The 24,589-nt window shown below is 40.1% G+C and overlaps 1 protein-coding gene across 1 annotated transcript; it reads left to right on the top strand.

Annotated features, from left to right (window-relative positions):
• The first annotated feature begins 624 nt into the window (after positions 1-624).
• Positions 625-11,335, top strand: LOC135713070 (fatty acyl-CoA reductase wat-like). Its single transcript, XM_065236177.1, has 3 exons — positions 625-1,436; positions 10,432-10,888; positions 10,950-11,335. Exons 1-3 carry the CDS (start codon positions 683-685, stop codon positions 11,317-11,319), a joined length of 1,581 nt encoding a protein of 526 aa, XP_065092249.1. The 5' UTR covers positions 625-682; the 3' UTR covers positions 11,320-11,335.
• The last annotated feature ends 13,254 nt before the right edge of the window (positions 11,336-24,589 follow it).

Raw genomic sequence — 24,589 nt, 5'->3', positions numbered from 1 at the left:
CCACCCATCCCATCAGTCGCCGGCATCTTTCTTTATTATCATTGTTATCCTCCTCCTCCTCCTCCTCCTCCTCCTCCTCCTCGGGCGAAGGCACTCGGTCGACGGCGGACTACTATAGGTACTGGTTTTGTCTCCGGTACAATGGATGCTTCAATTTTCAACACCTACCTGGTTGCCTTGGAGGATTGCAGTGTTTTTAATTTCCGGCTTTTGCACCCCACCGCCACCACCAATGTCTGAGCTTCGAATGATTTCGAGTCAGGGACGGAGGCGTCTTGACGAAAAGGATGTTTTCTAACGAGGAGAACAGATTTTTTTTATCGAAATAAAAAAATCAGACTCTCTCGACTGCTACCGTGTGATAGCAGATCTTTGCAGAGCCATCGATGAAGCCATTCATGCGGGTCGTTTGAACAACGCAGAAAGCAGTGCATGGATTTGCAAATTAGTTTCGATTCGTTGCAAACATGAGGTCGTGCAACCTTTCAATCCATTTCCATCGTCGCGCCATCGAAACCTTTAACCAATTGGCACTGGCGGCAATTTCAATTGCAAATTTTCTGCCAGCAACTTGATTCGATGGCTCGATGCCGTAGTTCACCGACTGGCCAGTGCAGTTTTCTGCATCGTTTCGAAACGTTTACAAGTGCTCGATTTTGCACCGTCGTCAGTTGAACCAACCATGGCGGAACTGGCAATGATGGATCCCCGCGGGATGAACCTATGGGAGGAGGAGCCAGAGCTGTGTAGTCCCGTGGCCGATTACTACCGGGACAAGGTGGTCCTGCTGACCGGGGCAACCGGGTTCCTCGGCAAACTGTATATGAGCAAGTTGGTTCGATGTGGCGTGAAGGAGTTGATAGTGCTGGTGCGGGAGAAGAAGGGACTCCAACCGAAGGAACGAATCGAGAAGATGATCGAGCAGGAGAGGGTGTTGCAGGTTTTTCGGAAGAATTTGGACAATTGCCGGCGGAAGATTACCGTTATCCGGGGAGACGTGGAAGCCGATGGCGTTGGGTTGAGTGACGAGGACGCTGAATATGTGAGGGAGCGAACGGAAATTGTGCTGCATGCAGCAGCAGACGTGAAATTTGATCAGGCACTGAGCAGGATAATAGTGACCAACGTGAAGGGGACGCTGGAGGTGTTGAATCTTTGCGTGAGTTTGCGAAAATTGGAACTGATGATCTACATTTCGACGGCGTATGCTAACTGCATCCACATGACGGCGTACGAGAGGTTCTACGATCCACCAATGGATCCGTTAAAGATGCTGGAATTAATGAAACATGTTGACGAAGAGCAGTCCACGTTTCTGACGCCAATGATCATCCGACCATGGCCAAATTCCTACACCTACGTTAAGGCGCTGGCCGAACATTTGGTGAAGATGTATTTCGATCGGCTGAACATCGTCATCATCCGACCGTCAATTGGTGAGTTGAGTGGCCCTTCTTCTTATTCGTCTTCTTCGCATTTTAAGCTTATTGCTTATCGAGTTAGTTTATTGCGTGCTCTCAACATAAGTGTTCTATATGCACTTCCACAGTTATTAATTGAGAGCTTTCGATGCCTGTTCCATTGTTGCATTAGTTTCATTGTGTGGCACGTACAGTCATACGCTATACCCAGGGAAGTCGAGAAATTTTCCAACTCGGAAAATTCCTAGACCGGACCGGTAATCAAACCCAGCCACCTACAGCATGGTCTTGCTTTGAGATGTGCCTTTACCGACTGAGCTATGGGAGGCTCTATTTATATTATTCATTCATCACAAATTTTAATTCCATGGAAGGCTAGAACATAGATTTTGTCAGATATAGGCAATCAAAACCATGACAATTTATTTCAAATTTTTGCCAGTCACAAGAGCCAACAATTGGAGCACTAGTGCTATAACTGGCACGCTTACCCTATTTTGCCAGGGGAAGTGAGTGTCAGACTGGAAAGTTCTAACGTTAGGATTTCGTAAATTGTATTGCCAAGTGTTTTGTATTCAATCTGCGAAAAGGCTAAAAACGAGTCAGCTATCGATGTTAAGTATTAATTCCCGCGAAACATGAGCAAAGAATCTATCATTAATGGGGTTGTCATTGCCGAGTTTGTTTGCTGAAAACCAATGTTTCAATAATGACAAATTTAACACCGGTAATTCCCGTAAAGAATCGGTTTATGGAAAATGCTACTATAATCAACAAATATGGAATATTTCTTCAATAGGTTATACATCCAAAACTACGGAGTGCTCTTAGCATATGCCGAGTCACGAACAAATCCCCTAATTACTCGTTTTTGTTTTTAAGGTTAATATAATAATGGTGATACAATAATGATCAACACTTTAAAGTTCGGTAGCCCTATATTTTTCATATATTTCATAAAAGACTTGATGATTACTTGGGATGGGAGAAAATTGGCTCTAAGCATATTAATTAAAACCTTTTCAAGAGACATGTCTCCTTTAGTTCAAAGGGGAGTTCCTTTTAAAACTAAATTTTTAATCAAACATGAGGTCAGTGATGGCATAATCCTTACTCAAATGATTTTGTTTCGATCTCAAGCTCCTTTGATATTGCTAGACTATTCAGAACCAGAGTCAATGTTATAATAAGAGTCCCGCCAAGAGTGAAGCCAGAAGTACCAAACAAGTAAAGTAAATAAACATTATTGTTCCCACAGCCAGTAAACAACAAGTATTGCATTCATGACTGACAATATTTTAGTTATTTTAGATGAAAACCATTTCTTCGTTTTATTTAGTACATTGTGGTATTTAAAAGTTATACCAAGCACTTGTTTGAACATTTTTCAGGTTCTATAATTGTTTTTGTCTCCCAGAAGCTCCGTTATCGACATGAAATTTTCCACTTCTGAATGAAAGTCATCCGATGCTAACGCAAAAAATCTGGTTGCCATTTACTCTGACGAAAAATAAATCTCAAACAGTGCTGCTTGTTCGCAATATTTTCTCTTGGCAGGACTCTTATTATAACATCGACTCTGTTCAGAACATGTAAAATTGTATCTACGAGTTGATTTACCACAAAAATTATTCCGTTGCACATCGTTTTCTTGGAAAGAGAAGCATGGTTTGCTATCTCTCTTTACTCTTCACATATGGCAGACTCGAAATTACTGCTACCAGCAGTGAAGGAAGTTTCGGTTCGTAATTGGTTGTATAGGAAAAATTTTGAAGCTCAAAATCACCACAGTTTGGTGAGAATTGTAGTTGGTGAGTTTTGATAGCATTATCTAAGAGCATCCGTATCACAGCTTGAGTTAGGATTGGGCGATCTTCAAGGAAACATCGATCTTGACGAATCGATCTTATATTTGGCTCTAGAATCGATCCACTGATTAAATCGGTACCACAAAATCGATCTTTCGTAGATCGTTCTTTTGATTTTTTTTAAACCGGGGGTAATACCCCTCACCATCCCTCTCCAACGGAGGAGTTTGGTAAAGAGAGATGATCAAACCGATGTGTACCTTCCTAAATTTGTCCTTGCTCGCTTTCTACTCTCTATATACAATTTTCACACTGCCGTACTCTAACGAAACTATCAATTCTATACTTTCATCTCCTCATCTATCGTATCAAAATTACCACTTTAGTCTGGTTTTTGAAATGAGCATCTTCAACTATGTAAATCGTTGATTTCACGCAGAAGCAATACTAAGCATGTAGTCAAAGAACTGGTACTTGAAAAAACTCGGGACGGATTAATCATTAATGATTCAAAACTACACGAAAATGGTTTTCGATGAACTGAATGCTGATGAAATGGCTGAAACGTTGTGTGCTGTGCTAAATAATTGGATGGATACAAACGTACCGATTCGTCGGCCTGCTGTTTCTCCTGCGTGGAGCACCGCTTTGCTACGAACATTAAAACGAAAAAGAAATGCTTCGCAACGTAGACTTCGGCGATACCGTTCCCTGGCAAATAAGCGTAGTTTTCACTTGGCGTGTAACGAGTACCGTAATCTAAACTCTTCGCTCTACAAATCGTACGTTTTACGAGTGCAAACTAATTTAAGGCGAAACCCCAAGAGCTTTTGGCCTGCAAGCGTTTTTTTCAATGACGTTGAATCGTCGATAGGCGGGGAGAAATGTGAGCTTTTTGCTGCTCATTTTTCGTCGGTTTTTGCCGCAGAATCCATCACCTCGACTGAACTTGTCTCGGCTGTTTCGGATGTGCCTTCAAACCTTGTTGACATAAACACTTTTGAAATAACGCCCGTTATGGTAACTAATGCCGCCAAGAAAATAAAATGTACCTTCTCGCCTGGACCAGATGGCATTCCTTCTGCAGTATATTGTCGTACCATTGGAGCGCTTGTTGAACCGCTTTGCAGGATCTTCAACAAATCTTTTGTAGAGTCGAAATTTCCTGCAATCTGGAAAGAGTCATTTATGGTTCCGGTACACAAGAAAGGAGATAAACGTGACGTTAAAAACTACAGAGGAATTACTAATCTCTCTGTAGCATCAAAACTGTTTGAGATAATTGTGAGTGGTTTCATTCTTGAGCACACCAAACCTGGACGATCGGTTACCACAAATCTTCTAGATTTTACCACGACATGTTTTGAGCAACTGGAAAATGGGGCACAAATAGACGTCATCTACACTGATCTAAAAGCAGCGTTTGATACGATCAACCATGACATTATGTTGGCAAAGCTATCCAAACTCGGTGCGTCGGACCGTTTGACTTTGTGGTTGTGCTCCTACTTGACTGACAGGTCTCTGCGAGTGAAACTCGATTCCAGTACTTCCTCGTATTTCACGAACTCGTCAGGTGTACCACAGGGTAGCAATCTTGGCCCGTTGCTGTTTGTGTTGTACATCAACGACGCACTTCTTCTACTTGGAGATGGCTGTAAGCTTGCGTATGCCGATGACCTAAAGCTGTACTTCGTGGTGCGGACTGCTGAGGATTGCATTCGTCTTCAATCGGTATTGGATCTATTCGTTGATTGGTGTCGTCGGAATAAGCTTACCCTCAGCATTCCTAAATGTATGGTAATGTCGTATTACCGCATCAGGCAGCCGATTGTTTTTGACTATGCCATCAACGGTGTGGTTCTTCAAAGAACCGACCAGTTCAGCGATCTTGGTGTTCTACTGCACCATAAGTTGACGTTCAACCTCCACCGCTCGGCTCTGATCACAAAGGCGAATCGCCAGCTAGGTTTTATGTCGAAAATATCGAAGGACTTCATTGACCCACACTGTCTGAAAGCTCTCTATTGCTCACTTGTGCGACCAATCCTGGAAAATGCCTCCTTGGTCTGGTTTCCTCATCAGTTTACTTGGAGCTTGAGGATCGAAAGTGTTCAGCGCAAGTTTATCAGGATAGCATTACGTAATCTACCATGGCGTGATCCGCAAAATCTTCCGCCGTATTCTGATCGCTGCAATCTGCTGAGCTTGGATACTCTGGAATGCCGACGGAAAAATCAGCAAGCAGTTTTTGTTGCCAAGCTATTGAATGGTGAGGTCGACTGCTCGAGGCTTCTCTCGCTGTTGGATATCCGAGTACCACCGAGAACATTACGAAGTGGTACCCTTCTCCAACCGCGGTACCATCGAACGGCGTTCGGTTACAACGAACCACTAACAACTATGATGCGTACGTTTACGGCTGTCGAAGAATTTTTCGAATTTGGGGAATCATCATCTCGCTTTTTGGCACGGATTAGAAACACTTGAATTGTTTTAGCTTTAAGGTTGTTTCATGTAGACAATAGTCCGATGAATAAAATTAAATAATAATAATAATAAAAATAAAAATAAAATGTATTCTTCATTATGAGTTATTCCGTTTTTCTCGAAAATGGTTCAACTTGACTCATTGATGCATCATTCTGTTTCGTCGTGTAGATAAAATCTGACGGCGAGGAGCAATGAGCACAAAAAGGAGGTAGCGCAAACCTTTAAATGTTGCTATATTCGTTAACATCGGAAACGCAAATAGTAGAACCTATTTTTTTTTTTTTTGAAGATCGAAAACACCGAAAGGAAAGATTGATTTTTTTTTTATCTTTTCATGAACATGAAATAGTCGGTCCGAAACATCGGAGATTGGGATGAAAAAGACCGATCTTCCAAAGATCGATCCAAGATCGCCCAATCCTAGCTTGAGTGCATTTTCTAACCCCTTCGGATACGGTTGTGTTTTAAGTTTGCTGTCTGTTTTGTGTGTGCGTTCGCTTTCACAGTTTTCGGCTGCATTTGTTTGGTTAACGCTGGCACTCTGCCTCCCGGACGGTTATACGTGTGTGATTGGTGTGATGTTAGAATCAAGAAAGAAAACGTGATTGATCATATTTGCAAGCATCAAAAGATATGTCGTTATCTGCGGTGTTTGATTTTTTTTTCTCCCGGACCAATAATTTGTGGCATCGTGAGAGATAATTTTTAATTTCAGTTTATTTACGTGCTGTAAGGTGCGTGAAAGAGCTCGGCACGGTCAGTGTTGATGTCAGTCCACTCGCAACTATTTTTGCCAAAAATTTAAGAGTTGTCGACTGAAATTGATACCAATAGTATACCACGTGGTGAAATTCGTGTATTCCCGGTTGATTTTCAGAGGCAATTCCGTATTACGAAATTGCTTACCAAGATCATTTTTTTTTGTCGTTCGAGGATGACGGGTTTGCTTTCGCGAGAGTGACGTTTGGATCCGTTTCTTTGCACTTGTGTGTTTTTTGTAAAAAGCGGTGCTTTGTGTGCTTGTGATTTTCATTGCCTCCCGGGAGGCCAGTTCACCGTGTTCGGATGTCACGCTTTCGGCATGTAGTTCTATCGAGAGTCTCGTCACCGTGTGCGTGTTTGAGCACAGTTCGGTTGGTAAATTAGCCAGGAAAAGTGCTGATAATGTGTCCATCGCGAGTTTTGGTGTTGATTCGGTGGCCGACGTTACCTTGAATCAGCGAGTCTACGGCTTGCAAAAGTGCTCGTCTGCTGGTCTCTCGTCAGTGTAGGAGATTGTGAGCCAGCTTAAGGATACCTCGCTGGATACGCCCAACACTGGACGGGGTGTAGCTGGTTGCTGTGGACGGTTCCTGGGGAAAGCACTAGACGCAAACCTCCTCCCAGATGACCATGGCAATGCAAGATAGAGTTTGCGTTGGGAGAAGTGTTGCAACAGGGATAATTGCTGTTAGATGTTTTTTTTTAAACAGTGTCAGATAGCAGACATGAAGCTCAAGTGGAGGTGCCGGGCAAAGGTGTTATATACTACACTCATAAAATAAATCACAGTGGAAAATATCCGTGTGAATTGATCTCATAATTGGAAATTGCACCACTAAATCATCACTTTATGTGTCCAATGAAATCTATATAAAAATCATTATTTTTGTTATTGGAAAAATATTACATGCGTTCCTAATAGAAACTAAGTGAAAACTTTTTTTCAGTGTATTCAAATCGTAAGTAACAAATTCGCTGTTAACGCCGTCGTAGTCATCGCCGTAGTCGCCGTAGGCAGTACCGTTAGTATATTAAAAATTAACCATCAGCCACTGAAATTTAATGAATTATCGCGTTTTTCTGGTGTTCATTACATACCAAGTGAAATTCGAGAACGCAATTTCATTTGAATAGCTTGCTAACCAGGCCTTGAACAATCGTCACGTCGGCATAGCTTGTTATGATTGCCTGAACAATGCGTAAAGAGCAAATCGAAACTTTGAACGTCACGTGAAAGTGGAACTTTATGAAGGTCTAAGAACTCTTTTAGTTTTCGGATTTGAAAGATCGTCGGTTGCAGTTGCTTGCTTACTGAGCAGAAAGACGCAGTCCCAGGTCCTTTTATATTGAAAATGTATGGTAATATCGCTTGTTTATCGTGTAATTTGTAAAACTTTTCGTTGTCGTCGGTCAGGGTTGCTTCCACTCACTTGCTATAAAAAATATTTTTCGGAATTATGCAATCATTAGATGTTATAATGATATGTTGTACATTGTAAGTAACAAGAAGAGGATGTAAAGTATGTGTTTGACTGATAAAACCTGTCAATTCCGCTTTCAGAGCGTCACAATCAGCGATCTTATGATTCGTGAGCGTTCACTCAGAGTGAGCGCTCACGAGTCGGAAAATCGCTGATTGTGACGCACTGGAAGCAATATTGACAGATTTTATGTGTCAAACATATAACTTCATGACCTCTTCTTGTAACTTACAAGCACTAATTAGCATTATACTTTTCCATGATTTCATAATTCCAAAAAACATTTTTTTTATAGCAAGTCAATGGAAGTAACCCTGTCGTCGGTGCCGGGTTTGAACAGTTATACCAACTTGAGTAACGATATAATGTGATATGAGGGGCTCAGTGGCCTGAGAACAACCGTTTTTGCTTACAGCAGAGCAGAGCAAAAAATCATGAGTCTAATCTCAATCAATCGTTTTATTTGTCAACAGGACTACATGATAATAACAGCAACTCGATGAAAAAGGGCTCGTCTGCCTAGTGACAAACGGTTTTGCTTACTGAGCAGAATACCGTGAATTCAATCCCAAGCTCTTTCGCGTTATATGATCGTTAGGATATTCAGCTTATCGTTTACCAAAACGAACACTGCTACATTTCCGTTCCTGGTTCGATGTTGACTCCTTTCTCGCTGGTTGGTGTGGTCGGTTTCATGTCCACCATCTATCACTGAATTGCGATTGTGATCAGGGACGAGGCTCACGTCCAAAGTGTTCGAAAAGATTATGAAAAAAATGCGAAAGGGACTGGACAGTTTCATCAGATTCCCAAACTATCCAAACTCAAGCAAAGTAAAAATATACAAGCTATATTGCGACTATATGGTTACTTGGGTACTCATATGGCCGTCAGAATGGTTCATCGGTTGCGAAGTGAAGTATTTCTGAAAGTGATGCGTTTTATTTCTATTTTATAATTTGATTTTGCCCTAATGTTACCTCAATGTTATGTGCCTTAATGTAATGTGTCATCATGCATTCACAATATTTGCATTAAAAAGTACGATCAGTCGATTTTGTTCTACTCTGGGCACGTAATTTTAATGACTGCTTTCACTTGCCTTAACTTCTCAGAACCACACAAAAAACAATTACGACAGTGCTTCTACAAGCACTTTTAAGTAAATTCACTTTTAAGTAAATTCACTTTTAAAGACGATTTTTACTTAAATAATATCATTCGCATCTTTTAAAACGCGAGCCGCAAATAATTTTGTAACCTGAAATTGTTTTGTTTACAGTTTTTCTACACACCACATTACGAAGGTGTGTGTACGAATCATCTTTCATCGTATCCAGTGTTGTTAATTTAATTGAAACAAAGTGTTTAAAAACAATGTTTTTATTGCTTTTGAAGGTGCTCTAACTCAGTTCAATTTAGAAACCATCACTTATAAAAATTAAAGACAATTTCTTGTTTTGTTTTTCCAGAAAAGAAATGGAAGTAAATAAACCTACAAATCTTCTCTAGAAAACATATTTGTCATTCTGGTTGCGTTGGTCGAAACCATCAGCTGATATTAAAAACTACAAGGGACAGCTCTACACACTTAATCTAGTTCGGTAAAATCTCCAACAGCCGATTACCTCGGCATTTACTTTTGCTGATATCTCTGCAAAATATCTATTTGTTAACTGATATCTCAGCAAATAGTTATTTGTTAGCTGAGTCTCGGCAATTGTTTTACTGAAACTCAGCAACATAAATTGCAGAACTGCTCGGCTGTTGGAATCTTGGCGAAAATTTTTAAGTATGTATGGGGTTGTACGCAATGGTGACGTAAGACTACGTGGTCTTATATAATAAATCTTATTTGTTAACTGCAGCAGGAGCTTGTGTTTTGTGTAGGATTAGGAATTTGAGCATGGTTCTCTCTGTTTATACTCTTTAGTATGATGCACTTGAAATAGATGGCCCACATTAACTCACGAATAGCTACTGATTCCGATCAATAGCGGAGCGGCTTCTTCCTCCTTCTATGGATGCTTGTGTGGGCAGCCGCTCGCTGCTTGCAGGCAGCCTTTCGTTGTGTACTGGAGAACACCACCACTCACCACGTGGTGATTGAATAAACACCGTTCGATGAGACCGAATGAAATTCAACTTTGAAGTCTGTGTTAGGGAAATGGCTTTTCGCAGGCAATCGATGATAATTTTAAATATCATAGCAACAGTAGCACATTCATGCATTTTTCAACAGTGACATTTTTTAAAAATTCTAAAGTTTTAAATTGAACAGAAGCGTAGGAATATTTCTGATCGATTGGTGCTAAAATTAATAAAATTGGTCTAGTAAATTGGTTGAGTACAATCACGATGAGTATATTCACCTACTCTTGGGTATAATACACTTACTTTACCGCTCGTGGCGAATGCTGTTGGAAGCATTAAGATAACTAATTATGCTGTTTTTTTCACCCACAGTCGCATCCACCATGTACGATCCGGTGCAGGGCTGGACGGACAACCTGTACGGTTTGAATGGGGTTATCGTCGGAGCCGGTTGCGGAATTCTACGTGTGCTGCACTCCGTCGATGAGTTGAGAAGTGACGTTATTCCGGCGGATTTCGTCATCAATGGAACGCTAGTGGCAGGCCATCGAGCAGCCGAGAGCTACAGGGTCGAGCCACCTTCGACAGATCCGGACAAAGTTCACATCTACCACCTGGCCAGTGGAACCGATAATCCTCTGACGAACAGGGAGGTTCAAGATTTGACCAAATCCATTGGCACGGAATATCATCCATTGAAGTCTCTTTGGGTGGCATCGTATGTGAGCACTAGATTCAAGACGGCCGCATGGATTTTAACCATTTTGCTGCACTTCTTCCCGGGAGTGATCATAGATGCCGTGCAGAGATTTAGAGGGAAGAAGTCAATGTGCGTTTAGTAGGCTAATTCTATAATGTAAACAAAATCTTCAATTCGATTGCTCTTCTAGGTTGATGAAAATCTACAGGAAAGTGCGAAAATTTACTGACTTCATAGATTTCTTCATGTGTCAACAGTTTACATTCGTCAATGACAAGATGCGTGGTGTTTTCGATCAGATGACTCCGGGCGATAGGGAGTTGTTCCAGTGTGATATGAGGACGATCACCTGGCAGGACTACTTCAACATCTACTATCCAGGCCTGAAGCTGTACATGTTGAATGAGCCTCCAGACACCTGGATAGCGGCCAAGGAGCGTTACGATCGTTTGTGCAACATTACTATGTATACCTTCTATGCTCTGGTAATAACCTGTGTTTACTGTTGTGTTCTGAAGTTGGCTTTCGTCATATACCATCTCATATCCCAATGGATATAAATAAATTCGTTTAAACGATGTCAATCAATATAGCATAACTAAAAAAACAATCACGCTGCACTCATTTGTAAGGTTTCTGCCACACAGCAATGCTGTGCCCGGCAGGCGTTCATCTTCATCAGTGCAAAATATCACCAGACCACACCAAATCTGCAACGAATTCGACATTCCCCTGCTGCTGCGGCTCAATGCAGCATCTACCGCACCGAAAACTCGGCTTCATTCGGACCGGACCGGAGGGCATGCACTGAAAATACCTCCGTCGCCGCAGAAGGTAGGTACGACCGTCCCCGTTATGGACGCTGCTGTCCAATCTTGCGGTCGGTCCTCGGTATGTGTCCCTTCTCTATGTGTCACTTGGCGGACATTAATGACTCTTCGGTGTCTGCAATCATCGATCCGGGTTGCTCTCGCTCACTCCGTATCGTACGGTGACGGGGATTTGCTTCCTTCCGTTTGCTCGTTCTCCACGTGTCCGGTTGACAGGTGATGATTTATCGTTTCGGTTGAAATAAATGGAGGAATAAAAATCCTCGGAATGACTGCAATTTCCAACTTTTCTCCAGTCGATGGTTGCCGGGTATGCCTTTGTCGGAAGGGAATCTGAAACCTGGATTATTATTCCTTGGGCCGGGGGTGATATATATCATAAAATTTGTTCAACACTAACCAGCAGCGGCAGTATGGGGATCCGGGTGCCTTGCGCTGGCATGTGGCCAACCCAAAACGAACCGGATGGTGGAAAAGAACGATTGTGTTGGGTGTTGGGTTTGAAACAAAAAGCTGAAGTAGAAAAAAATATACTAACGAAAGGATGAAAGGGCTGCAGCTGGAAAGTCGAGATTGTTTCCTATTAGTTTGACAACAAGAGGAGACAAGGACAATTTCCGGTAGTAGTTCCATGAGCTGTCGGATTCCGAAGAACAATGGATACAACCCATTACTAGGGCGATAATTGGGCTTTGGATCTAAGTTGGCCCGTTACTACGTGATGATGAACGGATCAGGGGAACGATGGAAGAGTGAATCATTACTTTAGATTGGAGCAAATTTTTCATGCTATTGAGTGGGTGGATTCACGTTGGTTTGAGTGTTTCAGCAGAAGCTTTGAAGTTATGTGCTAGTATGAGTTGCTAGTTTTTGTTTTTGTTTTTTTTTTTGAGAAATTCAATAAATTATGGTGCATTTGTTTATCATGCAGGTTAAACCCAGTTCCAAGCTGTGCTGTATAGAAATTTCTGTAAGTGCAAACGTCAACCTAACTCAGGTTACAAAAGCAATCGATTGAACTGATGATAATCAGAATACCTGCAAACCCCTCAAGTAACAGAAGATTTCTAGATAGAGCTGGAATTAGGACGTAACAACCCTTGAAATCAATTACTTATCTCGATGATTTCTAGGAATTCAAGGCACGCCCACGCAAACCAACATAGCCATTGGGTATGGAAAGTCTTCCGCTATCCGATGGTGATGTTGTTTTGCGTCGTGGAGGCTTGACTTTCTAGAAATCATAGAGAGAAGTCATTGTTTACAAAAGCTGTTACGAACTAATTGCAGGTATATCTAGATTTATCATTGTTTTAACCAAACATCTTTTGAAGTCTGTGTTTTTGTAATACTTGTATGTGGTCGACAATAATAGCGGTTAGCATCATCGAGGATTATACGTCATTCTCGTATTATCCTTTTTTTTTTGCTAAGCACTATGCCATATTTCCTTAATTTAATTCTCGGATTCCAAATCCAAAATTTTCAAAGAGTACGCAGCCAAAAAAAAACTTGCACTCACACATTTGCATAAGCAAAATCGTTGTCGTTTTGTTTGTTTACCGTTTGATATCGGATCGTCCAATGCAGCTCCATGGGGAAACGGGAAGAACCTTTTTTTTTTTTAACTCTTTATTTGTTCCAAATTCAAAATAAATCACATTTCATTTTTAACCTAGGTGCTCCAGTTACTGCAGTAACGTACCAGCCTTAATTGTTATGATATATATCTGTGTTTTTACATTGTTCATGTCTTGGCAATTAAGTATTTTAAACAGGTTTTTAACCTGCATGTCAGTATAACAATTGATATCTTAAAACTAAAAACTAAAACTAAATCTTATCTAAGTATAAAGGGAATTAATCGTTGCAATTGAGGATTGCAACGATTTTTGCCTGAAATTATTAATTATTTTGTTGGACATTTGTGCTAAAGTCTCAACATTCGAAATTCTATGTACTTCGGTTGTACTGTACCAGGGAGGCAACTTCAAAATCATTTTCAGAATTTTGTTCTGAATCCTTTGAAGTGCTTTTTTCCTGGTAGTGCAACAACTAGACCATATTGGCACAGCGTAAAGCATGGCCGGTCTAAAAACTTGTTTAAATATTAGAAGTTTATTCGTCAGGCAAAGTTTGGATTTCCTGTTTATAAGAGGATACAAACATTTAATATATTTGTTACATTTAGCTTGAATGCCCTCAATGTGATCTTTAAAAGTTAATTTTTGGTCAAGTATTAATCCAAGATATTTCACTTGGTTTGACCAGGAAATTGGAACTCCGTTCATAGTGACTATTTGACTACTACTAGGTTTCAAAAACGAAGCTCTAGGCTTTTGTGGAAATATTATAAGTTGAGTTTTGGAAGCGTTGGGAGAAATCTTCCATTTTTGTAAATAGGAAGAGAAAATATCTAAATTTTTCTGCAGTCTGCTGCAAATAACAAGAAGACTTCTTCCTTTGGCGGAAATGCCTGTGTCATCAGCGAACAAAGATTTGTGGCAACCCTGAGGCAAATTAGGGAGGTCCGAAGTGAAAATGTTATACAATATAGGCCCAAGAATGCTACCCTGAGGAACTCCTGCTCTAACAGGTAGTCGATTAGATTTGGAATTTTGATAATTTACCTGCAGAGTTCTGTCAGTTAAATAATTTTGAACTAATTTCATAATGTAAAGTGGAAAATTAAACTTTTTCAATTTAGCAATCAAACCTTCATGCCAAACACTGTCGAATGCTTTTTCTATGTCTAGAAGAGCAACTCCAGTTGAGTGGCCTTCAGATTTGTTTGAACGAATTAAATTGGTAACTCTTAAGAGTTGATGAGTAGTTGAATGCCCGTGGCGAAATCCAAACTGATCATCTGCAAAAATTGAGTTCGTGTTGATGTGAAGCATCATTCTATTCAAAATTATCTTTTCAAAAAATTTACTTATTTAAGAAAGCAAACTTATTGGACGGTAGCTAGAAGCTTCAGCTGGATTTTTATCCGGCTTCAAAATTTGAACAACTTTTGCATTTTTCCATTTATCAGGAAAGTATGCCAAATGGAAACATCTGTTAAATAATTTTACCAAGAAAGACAAGGTACTCTCTGGGAGTTTTTTGATGAGGATATAGAAAATTCCATCATCACCTGGAGCTTTCATATTTTGAAAATTTTTAGTTATAGACCTTACTTCGTCCAAATCAGTCCCCCAGGAATCATCAAAAATATTTTCCCGAGAAAGACCCAAACTTAAATTATGGGAACTCTCGAATTGCTTAGCAAGTTTCTGAGCTTTTTCCAAATTTGTGATCAAAATTTTACCACCTTCTTTAAGCGCTGGAATAGGCTTTTGAGGTTTTTTCAAAATTTTTGTGAGTTTCCAAAAGGGTTTGGAACTCGGGTCTAATTAAGAAATATTATTTTCAAAAGTTTTGTTCCTCAGGGCAGAGAATCGCTTTTTAATTTGTTTTTGCAAATCCCGCCAGATAACCTTCATGGCAGGATCGCGTGTTCTTTGATATTGTCTCCTACGGACATTTTTTAAGACGGATCAAGAGCTGAAGATCGTCGTCTATTATAATTGAATCGAATTTAACCTCGCATTTTGGTACTGAGGCAGAGATTCAAGAGCATAATTAATTTCATCTTTGGTTTGCAAAGGAATGTTTGGATCGAAGTTATATTCCATAAATGTTCGATACTGCTCCCAATCAGCTCTATGGTAATTGAAAGTAGAGCTGTTGGGATTACAAATTATTTCTTGGGATATTTCAAAAGTTACTGGAAGGTGATCAGAACCGAAGTCAGCATGGGTAACCAGTTGGCTACAAAGTTGACATGAATCAGTTAAGATCAAATCAATAGTTGAGGGATTTCTCGCAGAAGAAAAGCATGTTGGGCTGTTTGGATATTGAATAGTGTAATAACCTGCAGAACAATCATCAAACAGAATATTACCATTGGAATTGCTTTGAGCATTATTCCATGAGCGGTGTTTTGCATTAAAATCACCAATAATGAAGAATTTAGACCTATGACGGGTAAGTTTCTGGAGGTCACCCTTGAGAAAATTCTTTTTCTGGCCTACGCATTGAAATGGCAAATTAGCTGCCTAAACGTAAGTTGTCCAAATTTTGTTTCAACAGAAACTCCCAAAGTTTCAAAAACTTTGGTTTCAAATGAAGAAAGAATTTTATGTTTGATTCGTCTATGAATAATGATGGCAACGCCACCACAGGGTCTATCAAGACGATCATTTCTATAAATTAAGTAATTTGCGTCCTTCTTAACCTTATGGTCAGGTTTAAGGAACGTTTCAGTTATAACGGCAATATGCACGTTATGAACTCTCAAAAAGTTAAATAGCTCGTCTTCATTATCTTTAAGAGATCGAGCATTCCAATTTACAATATTTAATGCTTTAAAATCCATTACTGAATTTTAAAGTCATGACAATATTATTTGCAAATTTTACTCCAGTTTGAATAGCATCAAACATGGAGTTAGATTTAAGCATATCAGAAATCATGTCAATTAATGCATTCTGTAAAAATTCCATTTTAGGGGCAGTAATGCTTCCTAAGTCAAAATTGTCAAAATTTCCGTTAGTATTACTTTGGTTTGTATTTTGATTTCTACCCGCTGCAATAGCAGCATAGGTAGCTCCATTAACTCGCTGAACATTGTTAGCAGCGAGGGGAATAGGTACAGATGAAAAATTTGAAGCAGGGGTGATATTTGTACCTACGGGTACGAATGTAGAATTTGTTCCTTGCTGACCGTTGTTAACAGCAGAGGAATTTGTACCTGGTCGAAAACGTGGAGCGTTTCTTACCTGTCGGTTAGAACGAGATTGTAGGATCGCTTTGCGAGTCTTACATTCCCAAAAATTGGATTTGTGGTTTTCACCACAATTTGAACATTTAAATTTCTTAGGATCTTCCTTCACAGGACAGTCGTCCTTTGCGTGAGAGGAATCACCACAATTCATGCATTTAGCTGGCATGTAGCAATTTTTAGTTCCGTGACCCCATCCCTGGCACTTACGGCACTGAGTGAGGTTTTGGAAATTTCCTCCAGTCTTCCTGAAGTGTTCCCACTTCACTCGGACATGGAGCATAAGGCTAGCTTTTTCTAAGGCCTTAAGGTTGTTTAGTTCACTAGACTTGAAGTGAACTAAATAAAAATCATTAGAAATCCCGTTGCGCGAATCGCCAGGACGGGATTTCATTTTCATTTTGATTACTTGGAGTGGCACAACTCCAAGTAATTTTGCCAGTTCATCTTTGATCTGATCCAGGGATTCACCACTGGGCAGTCCTTTCATGACAACCTTGAACACACGTTCAGTTTTGGTGTCGTAAGTAAAAAATTTATGCTTCTTCTCAGTAAGATACTTGAGAAGACATTTAAATCCGTCCAAGGTTTCAGCCAATACACGGCATTCACCCCGACGTCCAATTTGTAGAGAAAACTTAACTTTCACGAAGTTCAAAAGTTCCATGCGAAGAGCATGGAAATCGGAAGTGGTTATCACAATAGGGGGAATCTTTTCCTTCTTGGCATTAAGCCGGGAAAGTTTACTAGAATTTTTCTTGGATGATGGATCATTCTCATCATCCGTGAGCAAATCAAATTGATTACTCAAATTAATTTCTTCAGAAGGGGGGTCAAGAGTTTGCCCCTTTCTTTTGCGTTTAGGCGCCATGGCGGCAGTAAATTTTTATCCAAATCGAGTTCCAAGCAGATTACTATAAGAATCTGAAGGATCGAAGAGGAATTTTCCAAATCGATATCCAAGAAGGATTACCTCGGGTAGGGTCCAAACAAGGATCGAAGAGGAATAAAGTTGAACAAGATAGAAATTTTTACAGGTTGAGCACTGAAAAGTGCTGTTTAAATTTGTTGTAGCTTTAGGTAGTAGTAACACTTCCTTCAGCAAAAAGCAAATAGATCCGCACGGCAAGAGAGCACGATGCGGACTGTGAACGGGAAGAACCTGATTACTGTGACTGTATTACGAATTGGCTCTGCACAGCCTCCACGGTAATCTGGTAAATATCACCGTTATGTCGATCGCAGGTTGGTTTCGATGATAAGGATTTGCTGGTGGACTCCAGTGAGGGATTGCAAGCATCCTGCACCAGATACCTTCGAGCTGTATGTAGCGAGAAGAGCGAAGATGATAGCCGCCAGAAAATCGGTGAGCGTGGGAAGAAGAATGCAACTGTCCGTTCAATCCCGGATCAGAGATCCATGTGCAACAACTTGAGGACAATCAGGAAAGCTTGGAAAACGAGGTGCTGCAATGGTACCAATGATAAGTTTCTAATCCTGGTGTAACGGAACTGATTGTGTAGTCCCGGAGAAATGCGCTAATTCCTTCGGCTCCTATGGGAGAGTTCATTCTAAACGATGATCAGATTAACTCTTATTTATTTACATCCTATGTTCTATTTAGATACATATACAGGTAAATCCCTTGGGTATGTTAATATTCCGTAATAATTTACCTCTTGAAATCTAACCATGTTTCTCCCACAACAGCGCGAGGTAGTTCTTTAGGAGTATTGCTCCCCCACTGGTAGCGAGTAGTGACTGAACATTTGTCTGACATGCAACACCGAACGGGTTAAGAATAACGTCCTTCTGGCTTACAATCTGCTCTATCCCGTCACCACGACTAATTGTAACGTGGCTGGTATATTCACTTCGATCTTGAATACTTTGCTGACCGTGGAAAAGACATCTCCTGCTTGATGCGAGAAGTGCAACAATTTTAACCCACTAATCGAAAGAGTGACTGGAGACGGAGCACGAGTATTTGAAGAAGCAGATGAGTCACCCACCGACTTGGGCGAGAGTCAGAGACGCAATGGAAAGGTGTGCCGCTATGGAATGAACTGTTCCCGTGTGGATTGCCACTTTTTGGATCTCAGGAAATCCTCCTCTGCGGTCATCGCGAGTGCTCTCACGCCAGCACAACACTTTTCAGAAATCACAAAACTTCTCGAAAGTTCTTGAAAATTCTCGGAGCATCCGAAAGTTCTTGAAATTTTTTAGAAGTTCTCAAAAAATCTCAAAAGCACTTGGAAATTCTCTAAAGTTCTCAGAACGTCTCGAAAGTTCTTGAAAATTGTCGGAAGTTCACAGAACATTTTTGGGAAGAACTCCTAATTAGTCTCCTTCCTCGGAATAGATACGTATTTTGTTTACTACTTGCAAACTTCTTCAGTGTCTAGTCATAGACTTTTGTTGTTTAAGTTATAGTGAAAGTCAACTTACATCCTCGGAAAGTTTAGAGCTTATCGGAAGTTTTCAGAACTTCTCGTAAGCTCTCGGACATTATCGCATCTTATCCGAAGTCATTGGAAGTTCTTGGAAATTCTCGAATCATTTTAGAAGTTCTCATAACTTCTCGGAATTTCTCAAAAGTTCTCGGAAATTCTCAGAATATCTTGGAAGATCACATAACTTCTCTTATAATTCTTGGAGTTTATCAGAAGTTCCAGTAAAATGTTGGAAGTGCTCAGAACATCACTGAAGCACTCAGGTTTTCTCGGAAGTTTTTGGAAAATCTCTTAAGTTCTCAGTTCAGTGATGTCCTGAGAAATTCTGAGAACTTCCGAGATGTTCTGATAAATAAGATGTTTCAAGACATTTAAGAACTCCAGAGAAGTGGTCTGGTTGTGTAATGGCTGGGTTCAATCACAGTCGGCACCGTCGGAATTTTCTGAGGCATCAAATCTCTGATCGAGGCCTTCCTTCGGAAGGGAAGTAAGGCCGTTGGTTCCTGGTCCATGAGTTGATGGGTCAATAGGTAAGGTCCAGGTGTGGGAGCTGCTTTCCTGGCGCCGGTAGCATTGGTACTCAGTATGAAATACAAGATCGGCGGAAAATAAATCAAGGCGAAAAAAGAGCTTGAGAGAATTTCCGAAATATTTTTACGATTTACGGGAACTTCCGAGACAAAATCGAAGATATTGTGAGAAAATCGTAGTTCTGCGAACTTCAGCGATGTTCTGAGGTCTTCCAAACATCTGAATTTCTTATAATATCTAGGAAGTTCATATAAATTCTCAGAAGTTCCCGGAACGTCTCGGAAGTTCTCTGAAATACTTTCGAGAATGTTCGGGAACTTAAAGAACTTCAAAGAAATTCCGAGAATGTCCATGATCTTCTTTGGAAAGTTTTAAACATTCCGAGAAATTGTTAGAACTTCAGCGATATTCTCAGAAATTTTTAGATATTTTGAATTGTTCCGAAGATTTCCAAAAACATCCGAGATATTCTGAGAATGAATGCGAATTTCCGGAAATTTTCGAGAATTCCCACAAAATTCCAAGAAGTTCTTGAAAGTTCTGAGAACTTTTCGCAAGTTCTGAGAATGTCCTAGAACTTCTCAGAACATAAAAAAAATTCTGTGATCTTCAGCTATGTTCTGATAAGTTCTGAAAAGATCCGTGAACTTCCAAGAACTTTCGAGAAGTTTGATGAACTGCTGAATATTTCTGAGATCCTCCGAGATGTTTTTAGAAAATCGGGGATTTTTTTCAGAACTTTCTAGAGCTTCCAAAGTTCAGAAGTTCTCAGAAGTTCTTGGAAATTTTCAGAACTTCTAGAAAGTTCTAAGAACTTTTTGATTTTTTCAGATCTTCTCGATACTTTATGGAAATTCACAGAAATTATGGGAAGTTCTCAGAAAATCTCAGACATTTTCATAACTCCCTGGAAATTCTCTGAGTTCTTAGTAATTTCCGGAAGTTTTCTGAACATCTTGGAAATCCTCGGAACTTCTCGGAAATTCAAGGGATTTCTTAGAAGTTCTCGAAAATTATCGGAAGTTCTCATATCATTGCTGAAGTTCTGAAAAATTCACCGATTTTTCTTGGAAATTTTCGAAACTTCTCAGAGATTTCTGAAGTTTCTCAGAAGTTCTCGGAATATTTTGTAAAATCTTAAAACTGTTTGGAACTTCTCGGAAGTTCATACAACTTCTCGGAAATTCTCGGAAGTTCTAGGAAATTATCAAATTTTCGAGAAGTTTCAAGAACTTCTGAGGAGCTCCGAAATTTTCTGAGAAGTTCCAGGTTTTTCCGAAAAATTCAGAAATTTTTTTGATCACTTCAGCATAACGTTCATAATCGTAATAATTCTGGGGACTTCTGTGGACTTTCGAGGAGTTCTGGGCAGAGCTGGTAAATATCACGGCCGTCATGTGACAATAAGAAAACAGGTTCTACCTATCGAGAGATTTCTTGTCATTTTCCAATGATCAAGCACTCATGAGAATAATTCTTATGTGGTTTTGACATCAACATTTCTAACTGATTTAGATGAATTTAAGCAAGCAACCATATGTAATTGGTAGAGTGAATATATTATTAAGATTTTCTCGGTACAAGTAACAATCACAACACTGTCACGTTCTGTCATGACAAAAAATTCGATGAGATTTTGAAAAAAAATCTCTATCATCGTTTTCTCATCCGATGATAGTGACAGAAGTATCGCTGTGAGATTTTTCATAGAAAATGACATTTAACAGTCGTGGTTCTGCGATTTTTTTAGGTGTTTCAAAACATTCGAAAATCTCCAAGATTTTCTGAGAAGCTTCGAAATCTTCGGAGAAGTTCCAAGAACCTCTGAGAAGTTTGTGATTTTCCGAAGAAAAAAAAACCTGAATGTTCCAAGAACTTTAGCCATGTTCATAATCCTAATACTTTTGGGGAGTTCAGTGAACATCCAATGAGTTTTGAAAGCTTCTGAGGAATTTTGCGAATATTAGAAGAGTTCTGAAAACTTGCGAACAGATCCGAGAACTTCTTACAAGCTTTGAGAACATCTTATAAGATCCTAGAACTACTGAGACGCCCCGAGATCTTCTCAGAAAGTTCCAAGATTTTTCAACAACTTCGGAAAAGTTCTAAGAACTTCAGCGCTGTTCTCAGATGTTTTGAGAACTTCCAAGATGTTCTGAGAATTTAAAAGAACTGCTGATAAGCTCCGAAATCTTCCTAAAAGTTCTGTGACATTCCGAAAACTTTCGATAAAATCTGTGAAGCTTTGAAAAATTATAAGAATTTCCGAGAAGTTCTGAGAACTTCTGAGATGTTTCGTGTTTTTTCGGGAAGTCCTGAGAACTTCCAAGAAGTTTTGAGAACATCAGCTATGTTCTGGTAAGTTATAAGAACTTTCGAAAATATTAAATATATTTCCTAGAAGTTCTGATAGCTTCGGCGATGTTCTGAGAACTTCCGAGATGGTCTGAGATCTTTTGAGATTTTTCGAGAATTTCCACGAACTTCCGAGATACAAACAACAACAAATTCCATTTTGTATTGTTTAACAGTTTTTTTTTTTATTTTCAAAAACCGATGTCCGTCATCTTGGGTTCCAAAATTGTCTTCTTCGTCTTCTTCTTCTTCTTCTTCTTCTTCTTTTTTCTTCTTCTTCTTCTTCTTTGCATTTCAAGCTTATTGCATATCGCATATTAGCTTATTGCGTGCTCTCAACTTAGTGTTCTGGATGCACTTCCAGTTATTAATTGAGCGCTTCCGATGCCTGTACCATTTTTGAATTAGTATAATTGTGTGGCAAGCACAATCTGTCTATACTCTATGCCCAGGGAAGTCGAGAAATTTTCCAATTCGGAAAATTCCTAGTCCGGACCGGGAATCGAACCCAGCCACCTCCAGCATGGTCTTGCTTTGTAGCTGCGCCTTTATCGACTGTGCTAAGGGAGGCCCCAAGGGAGGTTCCAAAATTGTGGCAGACTTCTACACTAGGGATACTCAACTCTGCACACTGTGCCGAAACACAGCATGGCACACTATTCGGCACGTTAGGGGACACACACTGACAAGTAGAATAAAAGAAATATATTATTAGATGGCATCACTGGCGAGCGCTGACGTTTTGCCAATCTTTGCTAAGGATGAGTACTTTGTATTCTCCATTGTAAAGCCCAATAATTTCGGAAATCGTGACTTGTCACATTCAAAAAACAAACTGTAAGTATTTTATGCATCATGAATTCATGCAATCTAACAAAATTCAGTCCATCTAAAGCGAAAACCCGCTGCGGCTTGTGCTTTGTTCAGAACTGCTTCTATTTCAAGTTCTTATCAATCATTTGTAGGGATGAAACTCCCTTGAACCTGAATCCACTGAACCTTCTGGGTGATTGCCTGCTGCTCAGACACGGCCGGTCTCGACCGACGCTTCCGCATAACAATGTCCATCTTGTCTAGGTACTTCTTCACCGTTTGGCCGGTTGCTCCGACCTCCCGGCCCAAGGCGCAGAACGATGAGGCCACCTTGCCCTCGGTCTTCCGCTTCAGCTTCTGCTGCATATTACGGTCACGCGCACCGTCGGGAGGCCGGAACCAGGCTTCCGTTCGACGCTCTCGCCTTTTCCCAGAAGGGAGAGGACGTTGTACATGCCAGATCGGCTATATCCGGCGGACACGAAGTGCCTCACAGTGTCCAATTTCTTAGCTCCGGGGTGGAGTTGGCATTACGAACAAACCATGGAGCAAAGTTGCTTGACTGTTTTCGCCGTGGTTGCTACAAATCAACTGATGACGCTGTCAATTTTTTTCTGTACACAACGGGGTTGCTATGATTGGCGATGCATGTGTGGATTCACCATGAAACCACGCAAGAAAATTCGCTAAAATCAGTCCATTTTGTTTTAAAGCATACGTTAGTGTGAGCGTTCTGAACTAATATGGCTACCATCCGAAAGGACTTGGTCACCTGAAAAACTTTGCTCAATATTCTATGTTGGATCCAAATTCCAAATAATAAGTAATGTGAAAGTGAAGCGCCTCTAGGGTCATAACCAAGTAACAATTTGGGTTTTATAAGGGTTCTGAAGACTATGATTTAGGCTTGAAGAAGGCTTTAAAACCATGATAAATCTTTCAATGTTACTTGGGTAGTTCCCGAATTGAATGACACAGACTTGTTGGTCCTACACAGTAAAACAACTTTGTCAAAGACAGTATTGCTTTATATATTGAGACAAATGGGAAAATCCACCAATGCACCAAAGTTCACGTTACTTCCCTTAAAATGTTTAAACTCAATTGAAATTTAGGGAAGCTCTGTAAAGTTTCTGCAATTTTCCTGAATTTATTGGATTTTTTCTTGAAATATGATCTTAAAACTTCACCGTAGTTTTGGATGTTCTTTAAGTTTTAAGAACTACCTTGAAGTTTTCGGAACTTCCTTGAAATTATTGGAATTGACATGAAATTCTCAGATGCCAACGGCGACGACAAAAGGCACCGACCGAGCTGCAAGCAGTGGACAAAGTGCACCAAAAGAATAACATGATCGAGTAAACAACTACCGATAGCGCGATCGACGCCGAAAGGTATAGGTAACTGCTATTGAGTCAACAGCTGAATGCTGACTGAAGCAGGTTGCAAGTTTCGTATATTCAATAAAAAAAATATTTAAAGTTTCAAAACACGTTATCGAAAAACTCATTCCAGTGCGTTTGAACTAACGACTTTCACATCTATCATAATTTAACTGCTAAAATTGTACAAACAACCCCTCCTTCAGACCATTCCCTTGAGGCCTTAATCCGTATCGTTATACCATTTCACTCGATATAGCAATATAAGATTTCCAGGGGAAAAAAAATCATCTAGATGCCCGCCTAGGTGAGAGCTGGCATAACGGTAGTTGGTAAATGGCCGCAATGGTCTACCATTTGTTTGTTTTATGGCATAGCTTTTGGCTTTTCCAGACGTCAACCGACGAGGAACATGTAGAAAATGGTTTTAAATTCTCTTTATGGTTGCTTAAAATCACGTTGCAATACCTCCCTCCCCCTCTCAGCCTACATATATCCAAAAACTTTCCTACCTCAGCGTGCAACCAAAACAATATCCGAAGATAATGATGATGTTGGCATAAAGTTTTCGAGAGCTTTTAGTCTTGGAAGTTATTGAATTAATTTTTCCTCCGGCAAAAGAGCACCATCCAGGATGG

Source organism: Ochlerotatus camptorhynchus, unplaced genomic scaffold, assembly GCF_037179485.1.
Source record: "Ochlerotatus camptorhynchus isolate MF236.1 unplaced genomic scaffold, CSIRO-AGI_Acam_v1.1 ptg000530l, whole genome shotgun sequence".
NCBI lineage: Eukaryota > Metazoa > Arthropoda > Insecta > Diptera > Culicidae > Ochlerotatus > Ochlerotatus camptorhynchus.
The sequence above is the reverse complement of the archived record's forward strand: the minus strand, read 5'-3'. Positions and strand labels throughout refer to the sequence as shown.